We start from the raw sequence: 17,426 nt of genomic DNA on the forward strand, positions 1-17,426 counted from the left end.
CTAAACATTACTCTGTTAATAATTCTAAAGGTCGGGCTGGAGAGATGGCTCAGCGGTTAAGAGCACTGACTGCTCTTCCAGAGGTCCTGAGTTCAAATCCCAGCACCCACATGGTGGCTCACAGCCATCTGTAATGAGATCTGATGCCTTCTTCTGGTGTGTCTGAGGACAGCTACAGTGTACTCACATATAATAAATAAATAAATAAATCTTTAAAAAAATAAATAATCCTAAAGGTCAGCTTCCTTATCTGTAAAATGAAAGTGGCTTAGCATGTAAACCTCTTTAAGTAGAGTTGTAAGCACACGCAAATAACATAGATAAAACATGCCTCATTCTTCCAGGCACACGGTAGACACTTCTAACATGTACTGTAGGAACCACCCTTGTATGTCAATTTTCCTCCTCTGTTTTTATTTCCTTCTTCTTCACCAGGCTCTTTTGCCCCCCTGCCTATATCTGTCCTCCCAACAGGGGTTCACTGAGATTAATCTCACTTGGAAGCATATACCTTAAGTCAAGCACACTAACTTTTAAACGCAGCTGTCTCATGTCCTCTGAAGCCCGTCAAATTGATGGGACAGTAGCAGGATATGTCCTCCATGGTCTCTATTCTAGCTTCCACCTCCAGGTTCCTGCTCAGTTCCTTGCCTTAATTTCCCTCATGATGAATTGTAAACTGAAATAAACCCTTCCCCCAAACCCTGAAGTTACTTTACCATAGCAACAAAAAGCAAACTAGTACAGAAACCAGTACCAGAGAGTCAGGTGCTGCGGTACAAGACCTAGTCATAATCATGTTGGGGTTTTTAATGGGTTAGATGATTTTATTTTTTGGAACTGTAGCTTTGAAAAGGCATTGAATATTTAGTTTAACCAACTGGTGGGGTTGTTCTGCAGAAGCTTAGAAGGTAAGAGTGTTGAAAACAAATGCAAAAGATGAAGGCTTGACTTAGGAAATGTCAGAGACAAGTAAGTAAAGACTAGCAGGGCTGTTCATATTCTATCTGTGAGTAGAGAATTTCTTGTCAGCTGGTGCTGAAGAAGAAGCTGGAATTATCAAGAGACCAGAAACGCTTTCTTTGTGAGGATAATGGGTGTGGTTAGCTGGGGCTGAGAAATCAGCTTTAATTAAGAAAAGACCAGATTATTTATGGTAAAATCATCAAGGGAGTCTATCACCCAGAGGCTGTGGTTCGAGGTGGTCAATGCTGTGGTGCATGTTGGCAGTGTACAAGAGTCCCCACATGTTTGTTATGGGTTTGGGGGCGTGCGAGTTGAAGGATTGAAGGAGAGTCGTGGAGAGAAGCTGAAGCTTGTCACTGTGAGCGGTCAGAACGGGCTGGCGACGCCACTGGTAAAGACAAGCACCTCAATAGCACTGGAAACCCAAGGACTTAAGGGTAGTAGAGAGAATCTGAGCGTTGGCATCATGTGGTGAATTTGGACACCATAAAGAGAGGCTAGGAGAGGCCATTGGTGAAAGTGCAGCCTTGGCTCTCCAGTACGTCATAGATGTGATATCCACAAAGGATAGCAGCAGATATGGCATGAACAAGCTTGACCCTGTTAGATAGGCTATGTGAACAGCTGTGATGTGGAAAGAAGCACCAGGAAAGAGGAGCCGCCTAAGCCTTTATAGCCCAGAGGATTGTGAGTCCCAAACATGGGACTTTGACCTAGTTATAATGTTAGAGTTCGGTTTTGCTCTCATTTTATTGACTATGCCTTGGTTTTTCCCATAAGAAATATTGGTTTGGTGAGGTTGGAAGGGAAGGTTGGGTTGTGGGGGGACTTGATTTTGTTTGGTTTTAGTTTGGTTTGGTTTGGTTTTTAATTTTATGGAAAACCCATCGTTGAGAGACTTTAGATTTGTAAGGAATTTTAAAAGCGAACTTGGGTCTTAAAATGTTTAAATGCTCCAAGAATCTGGGACTTGCAGAGTTATGTTTTCTATTGTGATATTAACAAGAGATCTTGGGAATATACAGGAAAGGGAAGTTTACTGGTTTAGTAGGGATTTGTCTGTCAGGTTGACAGGGGGTCAATCGTGCTGGTTAGTTTTCCGTCAGCTTTGAGCAAGCTGAAGTCATCTGCAAAGAGCAAAGCTCGACTGAGAAAATGCCTCCTCAGATTGGCCTGTAGGCAAGTCTGTAGCGAGCATTTTCTTGATTAATGATTGATGTGGGAGGTCTTAACCCGCTGTGGGTGGTACTACCCCTGGATTATATTAAGAAAAAGTGAACAGAGAGAGAGAGATGGGGAGAAAGCCAGTAAGCAGCATTCCTCCTTCAATTCCTGGCTCCAGTCCTGCCCTATTCCTACTCTGGTTTCTCTCCATGATGGGTTGTAACTTGGGAGTTGTAAGATTATATAAGTCCTTTCCTCCTCCAGGCTATCTTGGGTCATGGTGTTTTATCGCAGCAGCAGAAAGCAAACAAGCACAAAAAACATGTGCCGGTTACATTTTATTGCCAATTTGACACAACCTAGAATCACCTAGAATAAGAAACAACAGAAGAATTGGCCAATTTAGACAGGCCTGTATTCGTGTCTGTGAGGGGATTGTCTTGTCTTGTCTTGATAGTTCTTGCCAAATGGCCTGGTCCACTGTGGATAACACCGTGCCTACGCATATGGGCCTCAGCTGTATAAGAAACCTAGCTGAGTAAGGCAGAAAGAGCCATCAATCAGTTTCCCCATCATTCTTGTCTCCAAGTTCCTCCTTGAGCCCCTGTCCCGACTTCCCTCAATGATGTACTACTCATCATTATAACCATTACAGTGTAAATTAAATAAGTAGTTTTGGTAAAAATATTTTTTAACAATGTCTTAAGTATGGTTTTTATTGCTGTAATAAAACACCAGGACCAAAATGCAAGTTGGACAAGAAAGGGTTTATTCAGTTTATACTTCTATATTGCTGACAGAGATAGAGGATGAGTGATAGGTAGTAGAAGATAGATTAATAGATATGGTGACTGACTGACAGGTGATTGATGGGTATAGACAGGTAATCTTCATTGTCAGTAGGCACGTGGAGTCAGTTTCCTACTGAAAGGGATCAATGTACAGGAAATGGAAAGGACCAATGTGTCCCCCTGTGACAACGACAGAACAGTGAATGACCTTGGTGAGCATCTGAGCATCTGAGCATGTCCTCTCTGCCCTCAGGTTGATGCCCACGGCAATATTCTCCTCAGCACCCTGGAAATCAGGAATGAGACCAGTGGCTCCGAGGTGCTCACGGGTGTAAGTGACCCCAAGGCCACTATGTACTCATACGACAGCGCCAGCATCCAGTACCGCAAACCACTGAGCAGCCGTGAGGGCTTCGGACGAGGGCTGGACAGGCACGGGGTGCCCGGCAAGGGTCGCATCCGCAGACGCGCCTCTCAGCTCAAAGTGAAGATCCCTGACTTGACTGACGTGAACTCCATAGACAAGTGGTCCCGAATGTTCTTCCCCATCACATTTTCCCTTTTTAATGTCGTTTATTGGCTTTACTATGTACACTAAGGTCAGTCTCATGGTTCGGTTTAGATTCCTTTCCTCCTCGCTTGTTTTTTAACCCCACAGATTCCCAACAGCGGTAACTGCTGTGGTTTTTGAGGTAAGAGATTCCGCCTTCCAGTTGGTTTTCGATCTTGTGTGTCAGTTTTTATTATCACACCATGTTTACTTCAACAACAACAACAACAAAAGGTATTTTTTCCTGTCTACTGTGGTCCAAGGTACCAGCTCTGTAAGAGTTCCATCAATTACTTTGTTTACAAACACAAAGAGAGGTAGGTGGGTGGTAGACATTGTCGGCAGTCATTCTTAGTTGCCCTGGATCTTACTGGATTATTTTAAAATGAAAATGTACAGTAGACCCTGCCGTCCACCTGCACTGTGTTCTGGGTAAACTGTAACCATCTCATGCTGCCAAACAATTAAATAGAAAATTTAAAAAAAAAAGAAAAGAAAAAGAAAAAAAAACAACTTGAGCATCTCAGAAGAATAAAGCCATTGACAAATTGCAGATTTCCAGGAAGAGAGTATATAACACTGAGAGTTCCCGTCCACTCTGAAGTTCTTCTGAACCCCTTCCAGAAAGGCTTTGGAGCTCCGTGGAAGAGGGACATTAAAGCTAGTGCTACTCACGTTTCCCCCAAACTCACCCTATTGTGTCCATCTGACAATGACTATGACTATGACTTAAAAACGGTCCTCTCTCAGACTGCCTAGATGTTCAAAGTCAACACGAGAATCCAGCCTGATCTAACTGGTAGTCAGTCACTGAGACCATTTTTCTTTACTTCTCAAGAGTAAAGAGTTTAGGGGGACAATACATAGTTTTCTTCCTGTCCGTTATAGAGAGTAGCCTTGAGTGTCCTTCATAAGCCTTGGAATCTCTTGATGACATGAAAACATGATCATTTTCCACAGTTCCTGATTGGTAAGCGGCTTTGAAGGAGGTGGAGACCAATTTTTTTCCTTGAGAAAAAAAATGCTATTTCCCTGAAGGAGGCAAGACTTACATGTTATGTAAAAGGTGCCTGGGCAGTCATCTGCACTGCCAAATCTTAAGTCAAATTGTATGTATTTCTTAGCCTTCCAGAGAGCAGGGTCTAATGGCGGCGAGCTCATAGCACAGGACTCGGCCGGCATTTTTGGTTTCTGCTCTCTGAACTTCACATTTCAAGCTACAAAATGAGTGGCTCAGGAAATGCTGATCCTCCACCGCAATGTCTTCCTCCAAAGCCAGCTTTCCAGGTTAAGAAAAGCTTTAAAGTAGCAAACATCACAGAAAGTAAAGAAACTCGAAATGGCAAAAGACTGAGCCTTTAGCCACGCCCACCAGCCCTGGAGGCGTGGACCAGAAGCCTCTCCACTCGTTCATCACTGTCATTATTGCACTGCCTCATCTGCTCGCGGATTATTCTGGGTCGTGGTTCTCATGACGTTCAGTAAAGCAACACAATTCTAAACATGCTCAACAAGCTACTGTTGAGTTCTTCCCATTTTATAGTATTAAAACCTCATTATCTTTTGGTCTGAGTTGTAAAATTATATGTTTATTTGCAAGGTTGAGTGAGAGCACAAATTGACCAGCCGTGGATGGAGGCCATTTCGGCACGATCCAGGCACGGGATGAGGAACTCCAGGGCTAATCAGGATGACAGGATGACTGCCTCATTTGATGCTCTGGCTCTCCTCTGAGAAGAGAAACGATGTGCAGAGTCGTGTGAGCTGCCAACGATTATAGTCACAATTGGAAATGGAAAGCTGGAATTTATATTAAGGAGCCCAAGAGGAGAATATAAAATATTCATTTAGAAAGCAAGAGGAAAAGAGAAAGCTTAGATAAGTGAGTGTGGCTGGATGTAATAATAACAGACATTAGTAAAAATATTAAAAATCCCACTAGACCTTAAACAAAACAAAACAAAACAAAAAACCTGATCGCAGCTATTTCATGAGGAGTGCTAGGATTTTGAAGACAATTTTTTAGTCAGGTTTTCAGGTGTGTGAACACACTTCCTTCCCTAGCTGAGCTAATCTCAGAGGCCTGGGGTCACAGGATCATCTATGTAAAGCCCTCTGCTCAGCTTCCTGCAAGCCGAGATGCTTTGCCATGGACAATCCCTGGACACAGTAGTATGTGATCCTGTCAGTAGTGGAAGCTTCCTAATACCCAAGAGCCACTGAGCAGCCAACAATTTTAAACATAGGAAGGGATATTAGGTGCCTGATGCTGAACAGAAATTAATCGTTCTGATGTCAAAGCTCTTTCAATGGCTTTCAAGAAAGAAAAACTAAACCAGAAAGTGTCTATGTACTTAGACCTTCCCATAAAAGATTGTGACCATTGATGTTTTCAGTACTGTATCCTCCTTTTTAAAAACCTAAAGTGATTTGGTTATAGTTTTAGATATAAAGCATCTTTTGCATTTAAAAAGGGGAACCACAATTTGAAGTCCTCCTACGCTTCTCACCTTTTAAAATGTAAAATGACCAGGCCTGACTCGCCCACTGGGCATGAAATGGTTAGGGGGGAATCACAGCCTCCATTATGCAAATCTGACTAAATGGCTTTGATCTCAGAGGCAATAGACGCCCGGAGTTTCTACTGCAGCGAGAAAAGAAGTCCGGCTTGTGGGGGTCATGATCTTTGTCCTAACTTCTGAACACCTCCCAGACTAATCCATTCCTCTCTGCTCCCTTCCCAAGCCAAACACTGACAGGGAACCATCTTCCTTCTCTGGTTTTCTCCCTCGTCTTTCCCAAAACGGTGTAAATAAAACATAAAAGTCACGGAACACTCATAAATGCCCATACATGGCCCCCATTCTCGAAAGAGTCAGATTACATTATACAAAGGCTGCTACTTAACTATTATTGAGTTGATTTCCTTTTGCTATGAAAATAGCCATAATCCCCTGCATCACGGAACACAAGAGACTGAAAACTGCAGACGTCCTCTCTTACACCTCATTACATCCAGAGAGCCCTGTGTTTCCCAGTTGGACTGTGGGACAGATCGTGTTGAAGACTTAGCTGGCTGCGGGCACAGTAGACATTCGTGCCCTTCACTTGACAACTGTGACTGCACATAGACATCAGGTGTTCCTAGTACTTGGCAGTTCTGTGAGGCGAAGACCCAGGTGAAGGCTTATTTCTGCTTGAATGATCCAGGATTAGTACCTCAATCTCCTCTGTTGCCAAGCACCAGCAGCTAGCTGGCGAGCCTGGGTGAGCCGTGTTTGTGGATACACACATAAAGTATACCGAAGTATATCTCTATACTATATTGTGCACCACAGTCAATGATGGATTTCAAAAGTGAGAAAAGGAGTAACGGCTTTTGGGTCCAAAAAAAAAAGGACTTTCCCTTAAGAAAGCCATAGAAAATTCACAAAAATTCCATCTTCCTAAACCCAATGACTATTTTATGAATATTCATTTAGAAGGGGTTTGATTACAATCTGCCAGGTTAAACAAGAAGAGAACAGGATGACCTTTCTAAAAGAAAAAAAAATGTCTCTGAGATTTCTCATGTCCAAAATTGTGGACGGTATCTTGTCAAAGGGGTGATGTGCCACCGTGTGTTTCATAAAGTATAAATCATTTATCCTAGGAAGGGGTGAAAGGAGCTTTCAACCACTTTCTCGAGATGGTTCACTTGGCAGTTTCCAGGATGAACACAACAGAAAAGCACCCATATATTCTTGAAAGAAAACGCAAAGGTCCAGTTGTTCATGGAATGTAGACTACTGTGTAAACTTCCTTGTAAATTCTGTACATAGTTCACTGAACTGTTCCCTGTGGTGTGCTGGTCCTCAACTTCGGGTGGATGTTTGGAAACCGGAGCACTGTAAATAGCGTAAGCTTACAAAGCCCTTGCTTTTATTCACGAAGTGACATGATTAGTGATTCGGGCCCAATCCAGAATCTCTCCAGCTCTTGCCCTTTCATGCGTACCATTGTGTGATTCTGCTGTAAGCCATAGCCAGGTGTCTGTGATCACTGCCTCATGCCTTTACCCACTGAAAGGGACAGCAGCCGCTTAGAAGGCTGCCAACCCGTGGGGCCAAAGAATAGAGCACCAGCAGAAACCAGAACTGGGACAATCTGCTCCTCGAGCAGTCCTGAAAAGAGAGAGATACTTGTTTTCAGTCGCTGTGGCTATTTGCATCATCAAGGACTGAATTACTGATGCTGCTGAAGGGGTCAGGGACGGAGGGAGCACTCAAATTCCACAGGGAATCCAAAGCTTCACTTGTGCCAATAGCTTTCGCTTCCAACTTCTCCTCCACTTTTTCTTATTGAATTTCTAATAAACATAAACATGCATAGGTTTGATCAGGGTGAACAGTAAATACCCAAAGGATAGGCAGGGGTACAGGTAGAGACAATAAGTGGCCTTGAGAGTGCTAGGTGGGCACACGTGAAAGATACAGAGGTATCTATGTCCTTACTCCGAAAGGCAGACAAGTGTTGGTGTGGTCTGACAGAGAAGGCGGACAAGGGTATTTAGCTTGAGAAAGGGTGTGTACGGTGTAAGCTACTTGAGTCTGAAGAACCTGGAAACTCAATGTTTCCAAATATTACTCCCTCCGAGTTTTTAGAGTTCTTTAGAAAGTCCCCAGGATGTGGGCTGTGGCAGCCCAGAATGTGTTTCCATGCAAACCGGCAGTCCCAGAGAGGGTGATGGCACCAACAAACATTCAGAATATCCAAGCAATTGAAAACACAGATTGGTTTCTTAGTGTTAGAAGGAAAGGTGTCCTCCTTGCAGGTAAGATTCTTTGTGTCATTTTAAGTGTTCAGAGAGTACACACAGGGAGCCATTACTTTGGGATGTTTTAATTCCAAGATGTGACCCACCACTGGCTAAACAAACAAAACACACCTTGTTGGAACTAATCCATTCTGCCATTTTCCAGGTTAGAACATTTTGTGATTTTTTTTTTTTACTTTAGCTTTTCTTCAGATAACATATTATCTGGAATGATTGAAAATATAATTGTTGAAAGCTGCAGCAAGTGCTTGACAGAAGTTCTTTCTAATAAAAGAATTACAAAACAGAAAATATTAAGTTCCTAGCAGGGTAAAAATTAGGGTTCTCTGTTTGTTTTGACATCTCTCATGGCAGAAATTTCCTGTTAAAATTGAAGGAGTCTAACAGGATTTTCTTGTTTTTCTTTTACCTATTCAGAAGCCTTTGGCATATTAAGGGACTGAGAACCATTTTTGATTGGCTCCCATACCTCTTGCAATTCGTGAATTTATCAAAAAATAAAAAGCCCAGTGGGAATTTAAGTTGGGAAAATTGATACTCCTGAGCTAGCTGAGAAGGAACTCTGCTCTCCAGAACTGCACTGTCTGCACATTCTGTCCTGTGGACAAGCGGAACAAGTCAGTCCAGACAAGAGAGGCCAAATAACCTTGTTCATTTGCCTTAGGGACACAGAGTCACAGAGTCGTTCCTTAACACAGTCTCATTGCACAGCCAAAGGATGAACAAGAACAATGTTATTATCTGGCTCTGGCTTCTTCCCAGGCTTCCCATTGAGGAGAAACAGGAACCAGGAGACACTCTCAAATATATTTTTATATATTCAAATAATTAAAGTATTCTATGTATATTTCACAATCTCTGTTTTTATAAACTAGATGAAATCTTCTTATTCTTTCCCAACTATATACCCAATGGAATCAACTCCATTCCTCTGTTTATTCTCCATTTCAGATCTGAAGCTTATGTGCTATCTTGCTCATATTTAGATGACGGCTTCAATCTTTGGATGTATATGTATTTCTTCAGTCAATTCATGAATAATGAATTGTAACAATTCTTCCCAATTCCTACTCATTATGCCTTTAAAAGGCCTTCAGGGGCAAGTCTTTTAATCATAGCCATCTCTGAACACCCTTGCATTATTTTTCTTTCTGCTTTTTATATAAAGAGTACACGCATTTACAAAAGTCTTCTCTCTCCAAACGCATTTCAAAATATAGAAGAAATGAAAATAATGCACTTAGACCTATGGGCGGTTAAATAATCTATACCAGAACTTACAGTTACAGCCATTTTTTTTTTTTTGGTTCTTTTTTTTGGAGCTGGGGACCGAACCCAGGGCCTTGCGCTTCCTAGGTAAGCGCTCTACCACTGAGCTAAATCCCCAGCCCAGTTACAGCCATTTTTAAGACATCAAGGTAGCACTGTAAATCTATGTTTGTCTATGTACATGATCTCCTAGTCTTAACTATATTATATTTAAATTTTTCCCATTATTCTTCTCAGAGTGTCTTATCACTCAAGTTGAACATCCGTGGTTACAGATAATCACTTATGAATTGAATTCATCGTCTCTGTACTCCTGTCCTAAATTTCATAAACATCACCTCACTTACTCCCCCTTCAACGTTCTAACAGGCTCTACAGAGTTAGCAATTGCAGAAACCATTGTCCGAATTATCACCAGAGAATTATGTAAGACGCATTTCCTCCATAAAGCATCTCTGTAGACCTAGAGAACAGAGTTCTCTAATCAGATATCAAATAACATGCCTTATAATATTGGAAGAGTAACAGTACGTGAAGAGGGCAGGGAGATAAGCTGAAAGACACCTTGGAATCAGGATGGGGGTATACGTCTAGCCAGGACTGTAACTCTTGATATGCCAGCCAATGACTTCAAGTTCTCTTCCAGAACCAAGTTTCAAAGGTTATTTTAGAGAGGTTCATTTGCATTGGAGTTCAACCAAATGATGCAGGTTCACCATAGACCCTGTTGATGCAGCCTTGAAAATCTAAGAATAGTCTTTGTCTCATGCCTTTAAGAGTTAGCCCATGGTGTCGAGTGAATTGAATATTAATCATATTTCTTCTCTACTTTTAAAATATCCTCTACCACAATCTTCCATCCTAGAAGAGTATCTTTAAGGGAGTCTCAGATAACATTCATCCACGTGAACTGGTCTTCAATTTTAGATCTTGGGAATTTTAAATGTTCCTAAACCATCCTCTATAACTTAGTCAAGGAAAAGCCGTAAAACCCTCCCTCATGAATCAAAGGCATCTTCTAGACAGTGTCTGGTGCCGAACGCATTCCAGACATATCCAGTTTTCACATCTCTCTATGTCCCTAAAATGAAATGAGCAAATGTATTTGAACTCTCAAGCCAGATGCAGCTTCCCATCCAGATGAAAGAGATTCTGGGTCCTCAGATGCCATTACACATCTCTCCTGTCTTATCCGCTTGTCTCCTGCCATACCACGTTACCAATCAAATTGGTCTCATATCTTAGAGACAGCCATAGCAAAAAAATTAAAGTGTATTAAATTGTGGCTAGCCTTGCAGTTGTTCTCTGGCCAGGGCACCCTTCCCCGTTTCAGTCTTTGAACATGACCACCGAAATAATTTCTGCAAATATTCTTAACTTTTACTGAGTGTTTGATTCTCCTGGGAGCCTTCTGACTGTTGAGAATTGTTAGGATAACCTAACAATTGCCTATGTCTGTGGATCTGTCATATATGACTTTAATTGTGTTCATATGTGTATCTTCTATATACAACTTATTGAAAGATTATTATTTATTACATTGAATTTTTTAAAAAATTTGTCAGGATCATGCCCAGAGATACCATTTTTCTGCTGTATGTCAGCCTATGAAAGGAACACCAATTTTGCAAAATTAGCTGAGTGTTCTGCTCCCGACCTCAGTCGATCTTCAAAGTCGATTTTCCCAACCTCCCCACGTGTCGGTGGACTCCTGCTCCTCTTCAAGCAATGAGGTGATTGCTTTCTTTTCTGCTTTCCCATAATGTTTTTAACCTTTACGTGAAGTCACACCTAACAATATCATTTTAGAGGGAGGAAGCATTCCTAAGTGCGTAAGTCCTAACTGAGGTTAGTACTTAACTAACATAGTTGTATCGACTGAGATCCATTCAGGTACAGGTAACAAAAGATGACTCTCAGAGAACCCTACACAATCAAAACACTCTTAGCTCATATAACAGGATTAGAAGAAATCTAGTGCTTATTCCAAGAATATAAGACCCAACACCTTTATCTGATTCTCTGAATATTATCATCAGTCAGTACGGCTGCAAGAAGGCCATCCCAGATGTCCAGAAACAGGGCAAGCCTGGATTATTTTTTAAAGACAAGGAACTCTTCCTCAACTCAGCCCTAAAAGCCATCCTTTATATCCTATTGTCCAAGGGTCAGTTAGGCATCATTCCTCAACCACTCACTGAAGAGTGTGGTTGCCAAAACTGGCTTACAACAAGTATCCAGTGCTATACAACATAATTAATTAATTAATTAATTAATTAATTAATTAATTAAAATGAAACAGAATGGCTTTGGGTAGATATCCAATAATGACTATGTCATATCAGACTAATGTATAGAAAATACTCTCCCACTATAATATTGCTCTACACTCTAGCCTATGAAGTTATTCGATAACACCAGTCTCAGGACACAGAAGTCCAAATAGCTTAAATAACTCATCCAGATCTAAGGGTTACTGGTGAGGTGGGCATTCATTCCCAGTTTTTCTTGTCTCCAAAGACAAAGTTTCTACCTCTCCCACATGATCAATATTTAATCCCTTTGACCTCAATAATACAGGCTTTGGGAGTCCAAGGACGTGCAAAACACTTGGAAGAAGACGCCTCTCACAGCCAAGAATAAGAGAGTGCCCACTAGACACTGTTCAGTTCATTTCTATCCACTCTACCCTCTCTCCACCCCCCACATAACAGCTTCTCATCATTCAAGGAAAGTGAGGAGGAAAAGCCTGTGGAGCAGCAGCTCTGACTTGGCTGCACTCTTTTAGGATCACGTCATCGTTATCAGAAGATCATACAACCCAGTTTGCCCGAGTTACCCATTTGAATGACAAATTAACTGATCGCTTTAATTATGGAATCTCAGCAACCCAGAGGATATGGGAGGTACCAATAGGTTCTCTGGTGGAGTTTGTATTCAGTCCCAGAAGAAATGACTTATCCCTTGTGAGCCACTTCTTGTATCTAATCAGGCTTCACCTCTCCTGCCCACTAAGCTTTCCATTGCTCTCTTTAATTAGAGGCTCCAAGACTGCCCCATAACCCTTCATGAACCTTCACTCCAACAGACAGGCGCCATCCCCAGACATCTTTTATTGCTCCCCTTCAAATGTTACATCTTCTGGTCAATGTCAGGATTTCTTCCTAGCTTTACCCCAATGATAACTTGCAAGCCAGCAGCACCCATCTTCACTCCCTCACCTGCTGGCACCCCATCACTTCCGGTAACAGCTCTGTCCAATGAAACTGGACTGTCTGTGTATTTCCAGGACCCTTGTAAATATTTGGCCTCTCTCAAAATAAAAGTAGTTCTTAAGAGTAAACACCCTAGTTTCTAAGTCTTTTGAAGGACCCCATGCAATCTCTAAATAAATTTAAAAAAATAAAATCATGCTTACAGTTGAACTCTAACTGACACCACGCAGAGTGGCCACTGGGATATTGTTTCCCCACTGTGAGTGAAGAGACATAATCTTTACAATACCTCCATTCCCCACGAGCTCTAGCAGAACTGAATTTCCGTCCTAATTACCTCTGCTTTTCCTGTATGGGAAAGGGGAGCATTTTCTCCTGTAGTTTTATTTCTACCCCTACTAATCCATGCCTGCCTTATTGAAAGTCTTTTGAATGTATGCTCTGTGGGGAGTTGGAAGTTGAAACGGCATTGGATTGTCAATGGAACACTCCAATGTGAAGCCTTAATAGTCGCAGAGGACATTTGGACAGCAAGTTTCATGTCTTCCAAGATGTTAATAGACTTGGCACTGGCTCGGAAGGAGTTCTTAACATCCACAGTTCTTAACATTCGCCACTGCTTCTCCATACACTGAAAAGCGGGTAACAGGAGTAACCTTCTTGTGACCCTTGGGAAGGCTGACATTCCTGCTGTGCTGTTTTCCTGAAAGAAACAGACTTTGTTACCCTAACCCCCCAAAGACAACCAGACACCCCAGCTTTACTAGGTAGTGTATTTTTCTACGTACATTTTCCTCAATACATTGAATTCCAGTGTGTTTGACCTCTTTCTTTTTTTAGCAACACATTAATGTCTAATTCCTTTATCTTTTTTTAAAAAAAAAAAAATATTCACTGGAGAAAGCTTGAAATGTGTTTTGCAGTAGTGCCCCTGAGATATTTTTAGGAAAGTCCCTGGGACATTCTAATTCACTGTGGTGAGAATTATGTATCCAAGTGACCTTTTATATTCAGAACACCTACTATTTTTCTAAGGGAAGGAATATTTATGATTTTATACACACGTATTTATTCACTGTTGCTCGACCCCACATTTTAAAATAAGCCAATAATTCTCTGGATAAAAGCTACCATGTGACACTTTTAAAAGGTCAAGATTGCCTGAGGTTTTTTTAAATTCCCAGTGGTTTAAATGCCTGCAGGGTCTAAAAAGGCTTCAGCTTCTTTAAAGGAGCTTTTGGGTTTCACCACCAGGCAGCATTTTGTGCCATTGTGATGGAGACATGATGGCTGACGGGATGCTGGTATTCACTTAGATGTTTAAGGGATGGAAGGGGGAGTTTACCGTACTGTGTAGACACAAATCGAACTGTTTTCCAGAGAAAAGCATATGGCTTGCAGGTGGCTTACTAGGGGGGAAAAACTTCTCCTGACTGTCTATCATCTCTGAAAAAAAGAATCTGAATTAAACAAAGGGGCTGAATCTGTAGCAAAGGCTTTCCACGGTTGTGGCTGGGTGAGGGTGGGATGGAGGGGAGCTTGGGAATTCAAGTGCCATTAGGCTAGAGAATTCGAGATGACCGTGCTGCTGGCAGTGATTCAAACACCTCTTTGGCAAATTACTTCACTGAAAACTTGACTGAACCCAAAACTCACCCAAGCCCGCCAAGCAAGTGTCTGCAACTTTAACTCATAGCACCCTGTGTCCAATAGCTGTGGCTTTCAAAGCAGGTGCTACATACACGCGGAAAGAAACACACACCTTCTGTTGCCTCGCCGACTCCGTTAAGCTAAGCTCACCAAATAATGTCAGAGGACATCAAGCGATTTGTTTGGTTTTTATCTTTATTTTTCCATGTGTTTCTGAATCCCCACTAATCAATTTTGCAATCTACCCCCTGGCCAACATAATTTAGCAAACTCGTTATCGTGATTAGCATTACACTGGTTCTTGTAAATAAATTCCTCTCTGGTTTTCAGAAGGCAAACTTCTCCCATTGCAAAAAAGAAACAACTACTTAATGATCTTTTCCTCTTTGGCATAGCCTTTTCCTCCTAACATTTGCTGGGGATACTTTTGTGTCCTTATCAGACCACTGTAGAAACTGAGTAGCAAGGGGCAGTATTTCTGAAAACCTGTAGGAAAAGTTTTTTAATGAAATGGCACAGGCTTAAACAGATGCCAAGAAAGGAAAAGATGGACTCCTTACTTTTATAACTCAAGATTTCTATTTTGTATCAATATATGCTGCATTTTCTGACTGAAATCGCCGTCTGTCTAACAGGATTTGTGACTTTCTGTCGCTTTCTACATTTGAAATCAAATTTCATACACTAAGCTTGTTTGTCCCTTTTCTGTTTGGGATTTAATTGGAGTATTTTATTTCATTAATTTCTTTTTACGTGCTAAAAATAGAAAGAAAAAAAAAAGCAAGTGACATTTGCCTTCATTCTCTCAAAAGCTATCTGTGGACAAAATCCATGAAGCCTGTGGACTGCGATCTAGAGAAATAAAAGGCAGACCTCCCTGTAAACAGCGAATTTGTGAATGAGGAATTGTTCAGTGGCCTCTGACTTCCACCCTTCCGTCCCTTCAGGGCCTTCTTTCTATTCCGAGTCATCCATCAAGTAATTGTGCATTCCTGTAAGATACAAAGCTATCAGGTATGGACACAAGAGCTGCTTGTGCTCTCTACTTCAGGACACACAGCGTCCCACAGTCCCGGACTGTCCTTCACTCGGCCTTTTTGTTAATGGTGTGGCTTCGCTATAAACCATGCTATCGTTTGCTTTGGTGTTAGCAGATTTTACCTGTTGCAGCAAATGAAAGGCAGACAGCACATCGCAAAGGCTGGTGCCAGACGCCATCAGCGCCGCTTGTAACCGCGAAGCTTCTGAGATGGGATTTTCTGCTGTAAATATGTACCATTTATGTCGGCTTATTTCAATAAAAAATTTAAGAAACCAGTTACAAATGGCTCCGTATAAACAGTGTCCTTTGTACTGTGCTTTGAACGTGAGAGTTCAAGCCTATCTTTCTATAACCTTTTAAAAATGCTTAGAAGTATTGTTTGACAGCTTTCATTGTAAAAATTAATACGAAGCTAAAGCCCTATATGTAAAAACGATGCTTTGTGAGATTATCCAACAAGGGGGAAGGGATAGAGAAGGCAGCACTTTAGCGGGAGTTTGTTTCTGCACTACTTTTAAACACGTTCTTTAGGAATATGTCTTATACACATGAACAGAAGAAGCATTGCTATAAGAGATGGGGGAAGAACAGTCTCTCCTGTAGGAAAATTGATGTCTAAAACAAAGTCAGTAGGTATCTACTTATGAGGTGGCTCCCGTCAGTTTTGTTTTGTTTTTTTTTTTTAATCTCTACTGTACACAGAATGTGAGAACTGTCTGTCGGTCTTTCCTCATTTGAAGACCTCTGATTTCCAAACTCCTTCTCTTCCTTGAGAAAGCACTGACAATAAAATAACAAACAGACTGAAGTCGTGAGGTTCATTTATCTGTTAATTGATGACTAGCAGAATAGCTTCCAATAAAAGTCTAAATTCCAGCCTGGGGACAAGTTAAACATCTATCTAACGAAATAACTGGGAATCACTACTTTATTGGAGCACAGGGCTTCATCCTGAAGAAGTGCCTTTTCATGGCGTTCAATATTGGCAGCCATTCCCAGGAGGCTAGCACAATGTGGGAGAAGTAAATACCCATCCAATGTTATCTAAATTAGAAAAGGAACAAGTAATGTGTTTAGTGAGAAATGTAAGAGAAGATGGTTTGTACTCCCGTTTTCCTAAACAAAGAAAGAGAAAGTGTCACTAACTCAGCAACAACTACTAGTTATCATGCAAGGGCAATGGGGGAAGGCTAGAGAATGTTCTCAGCCTCAGAGAAAAACTAACTAAATAACACATTCCACATTCAAACCAGCACATCCACACTTTCCCAGGGATCACAAAGTCAGGGTGGGAGTGGCCAGGCAGAACTTGGTGAGATGGAGTCCTAGGGATATCTGCACAGTCTTTGCTGTCACTGTGATCCAAGTGATGCCACCTACGGGTCTGTCACATCATTTCTCTTAGCCCTATATATTTTAACAATCCTGAAAATTTCCAAACTCATTTACCTCCCAGGTTCTACATCAAGAGTCTACAACTTGTCCCAGTCAAGGAAGCAGGTAGGGTAACTGAAGATTGTCACAGCCCTCTCTTCTCCAAATCCATTCCCCTTAGTCACATCCCCAGGTCTGTAGCAGACCACTTACAGCAGCCTCCTCTCCCACCCCACCTCACCCCCAGTCCCCATCTCCAGGGGATCACACAGATCTACAACCTTCCTCTTCACTTTATTCTGTTATCCCAGCCCCCAAGTCCAGCAAGCATTCCCTAGGAACCCACCAGCCTAGAGCCAGTGAAGCAGGTAGACGAGAGAAGCAGGTAGACGGGAGAAGCAGGTAGACGGGAGAAGCAGGTAGGCGGGAGAAGCAGGTAACAGGAGAAGCAGGTAGACAGGAGAAGCAGGTAGACAGAAGAAGCAGGTAACAGGAGAAGCAGGTAGACAGGAGAAGCAGGTAGACGGGAGAAGCAAGTAGACAGAAGAAGCAGGTAACAGGAGAAGCAGGTAGACAGGAGAAGCAAGTA

The 17,426-nt window shown here is 41.9% G+C and overlaps 1 protein-coding gene across 1 annotated transcript in view; it reads left to right on the forward strand.

Moving 5' to 3' along the window:
* Positions 1 to 4,041, forward strand: part of Gabrb1 (gamma-aminobutyric acid type A receptor subunit beta1) — a 422,689-nt gene extending 418,648 nt beyond the window's left edge. The window contains exon 9 of the mRNA XM_032916107.1: positions 3,175 to 4,041. Within this exon, the coding sequence (XP_032771998.1) occupies positions 3,175 to 3,519 (345 nt within the window). The 3' untranslated portion in view covers positions 3,520 to 4,041. The remainder of the gene's footprint in view (positions 1 to 3,174) is intronic.
* The last annotated feature ends 13,385 nt before the right edge of the window (positions 4,042 to 17,426 follow it).

This window comes from Rattus rattus, chromosome 11, assembly GCF_011064425.1.
Source record: "Rattus rattus isolate New Zealand chromosome 11, Rrattus_CSIRO_v1, whole genome shotgun sequence".
In the NCBI taxonomy this organism is placed as follows: Eukaryota; Metazoa; Chordata; class Mammalia; order Rodentia; family Muridae; genus Rattus; species Rattus rattus.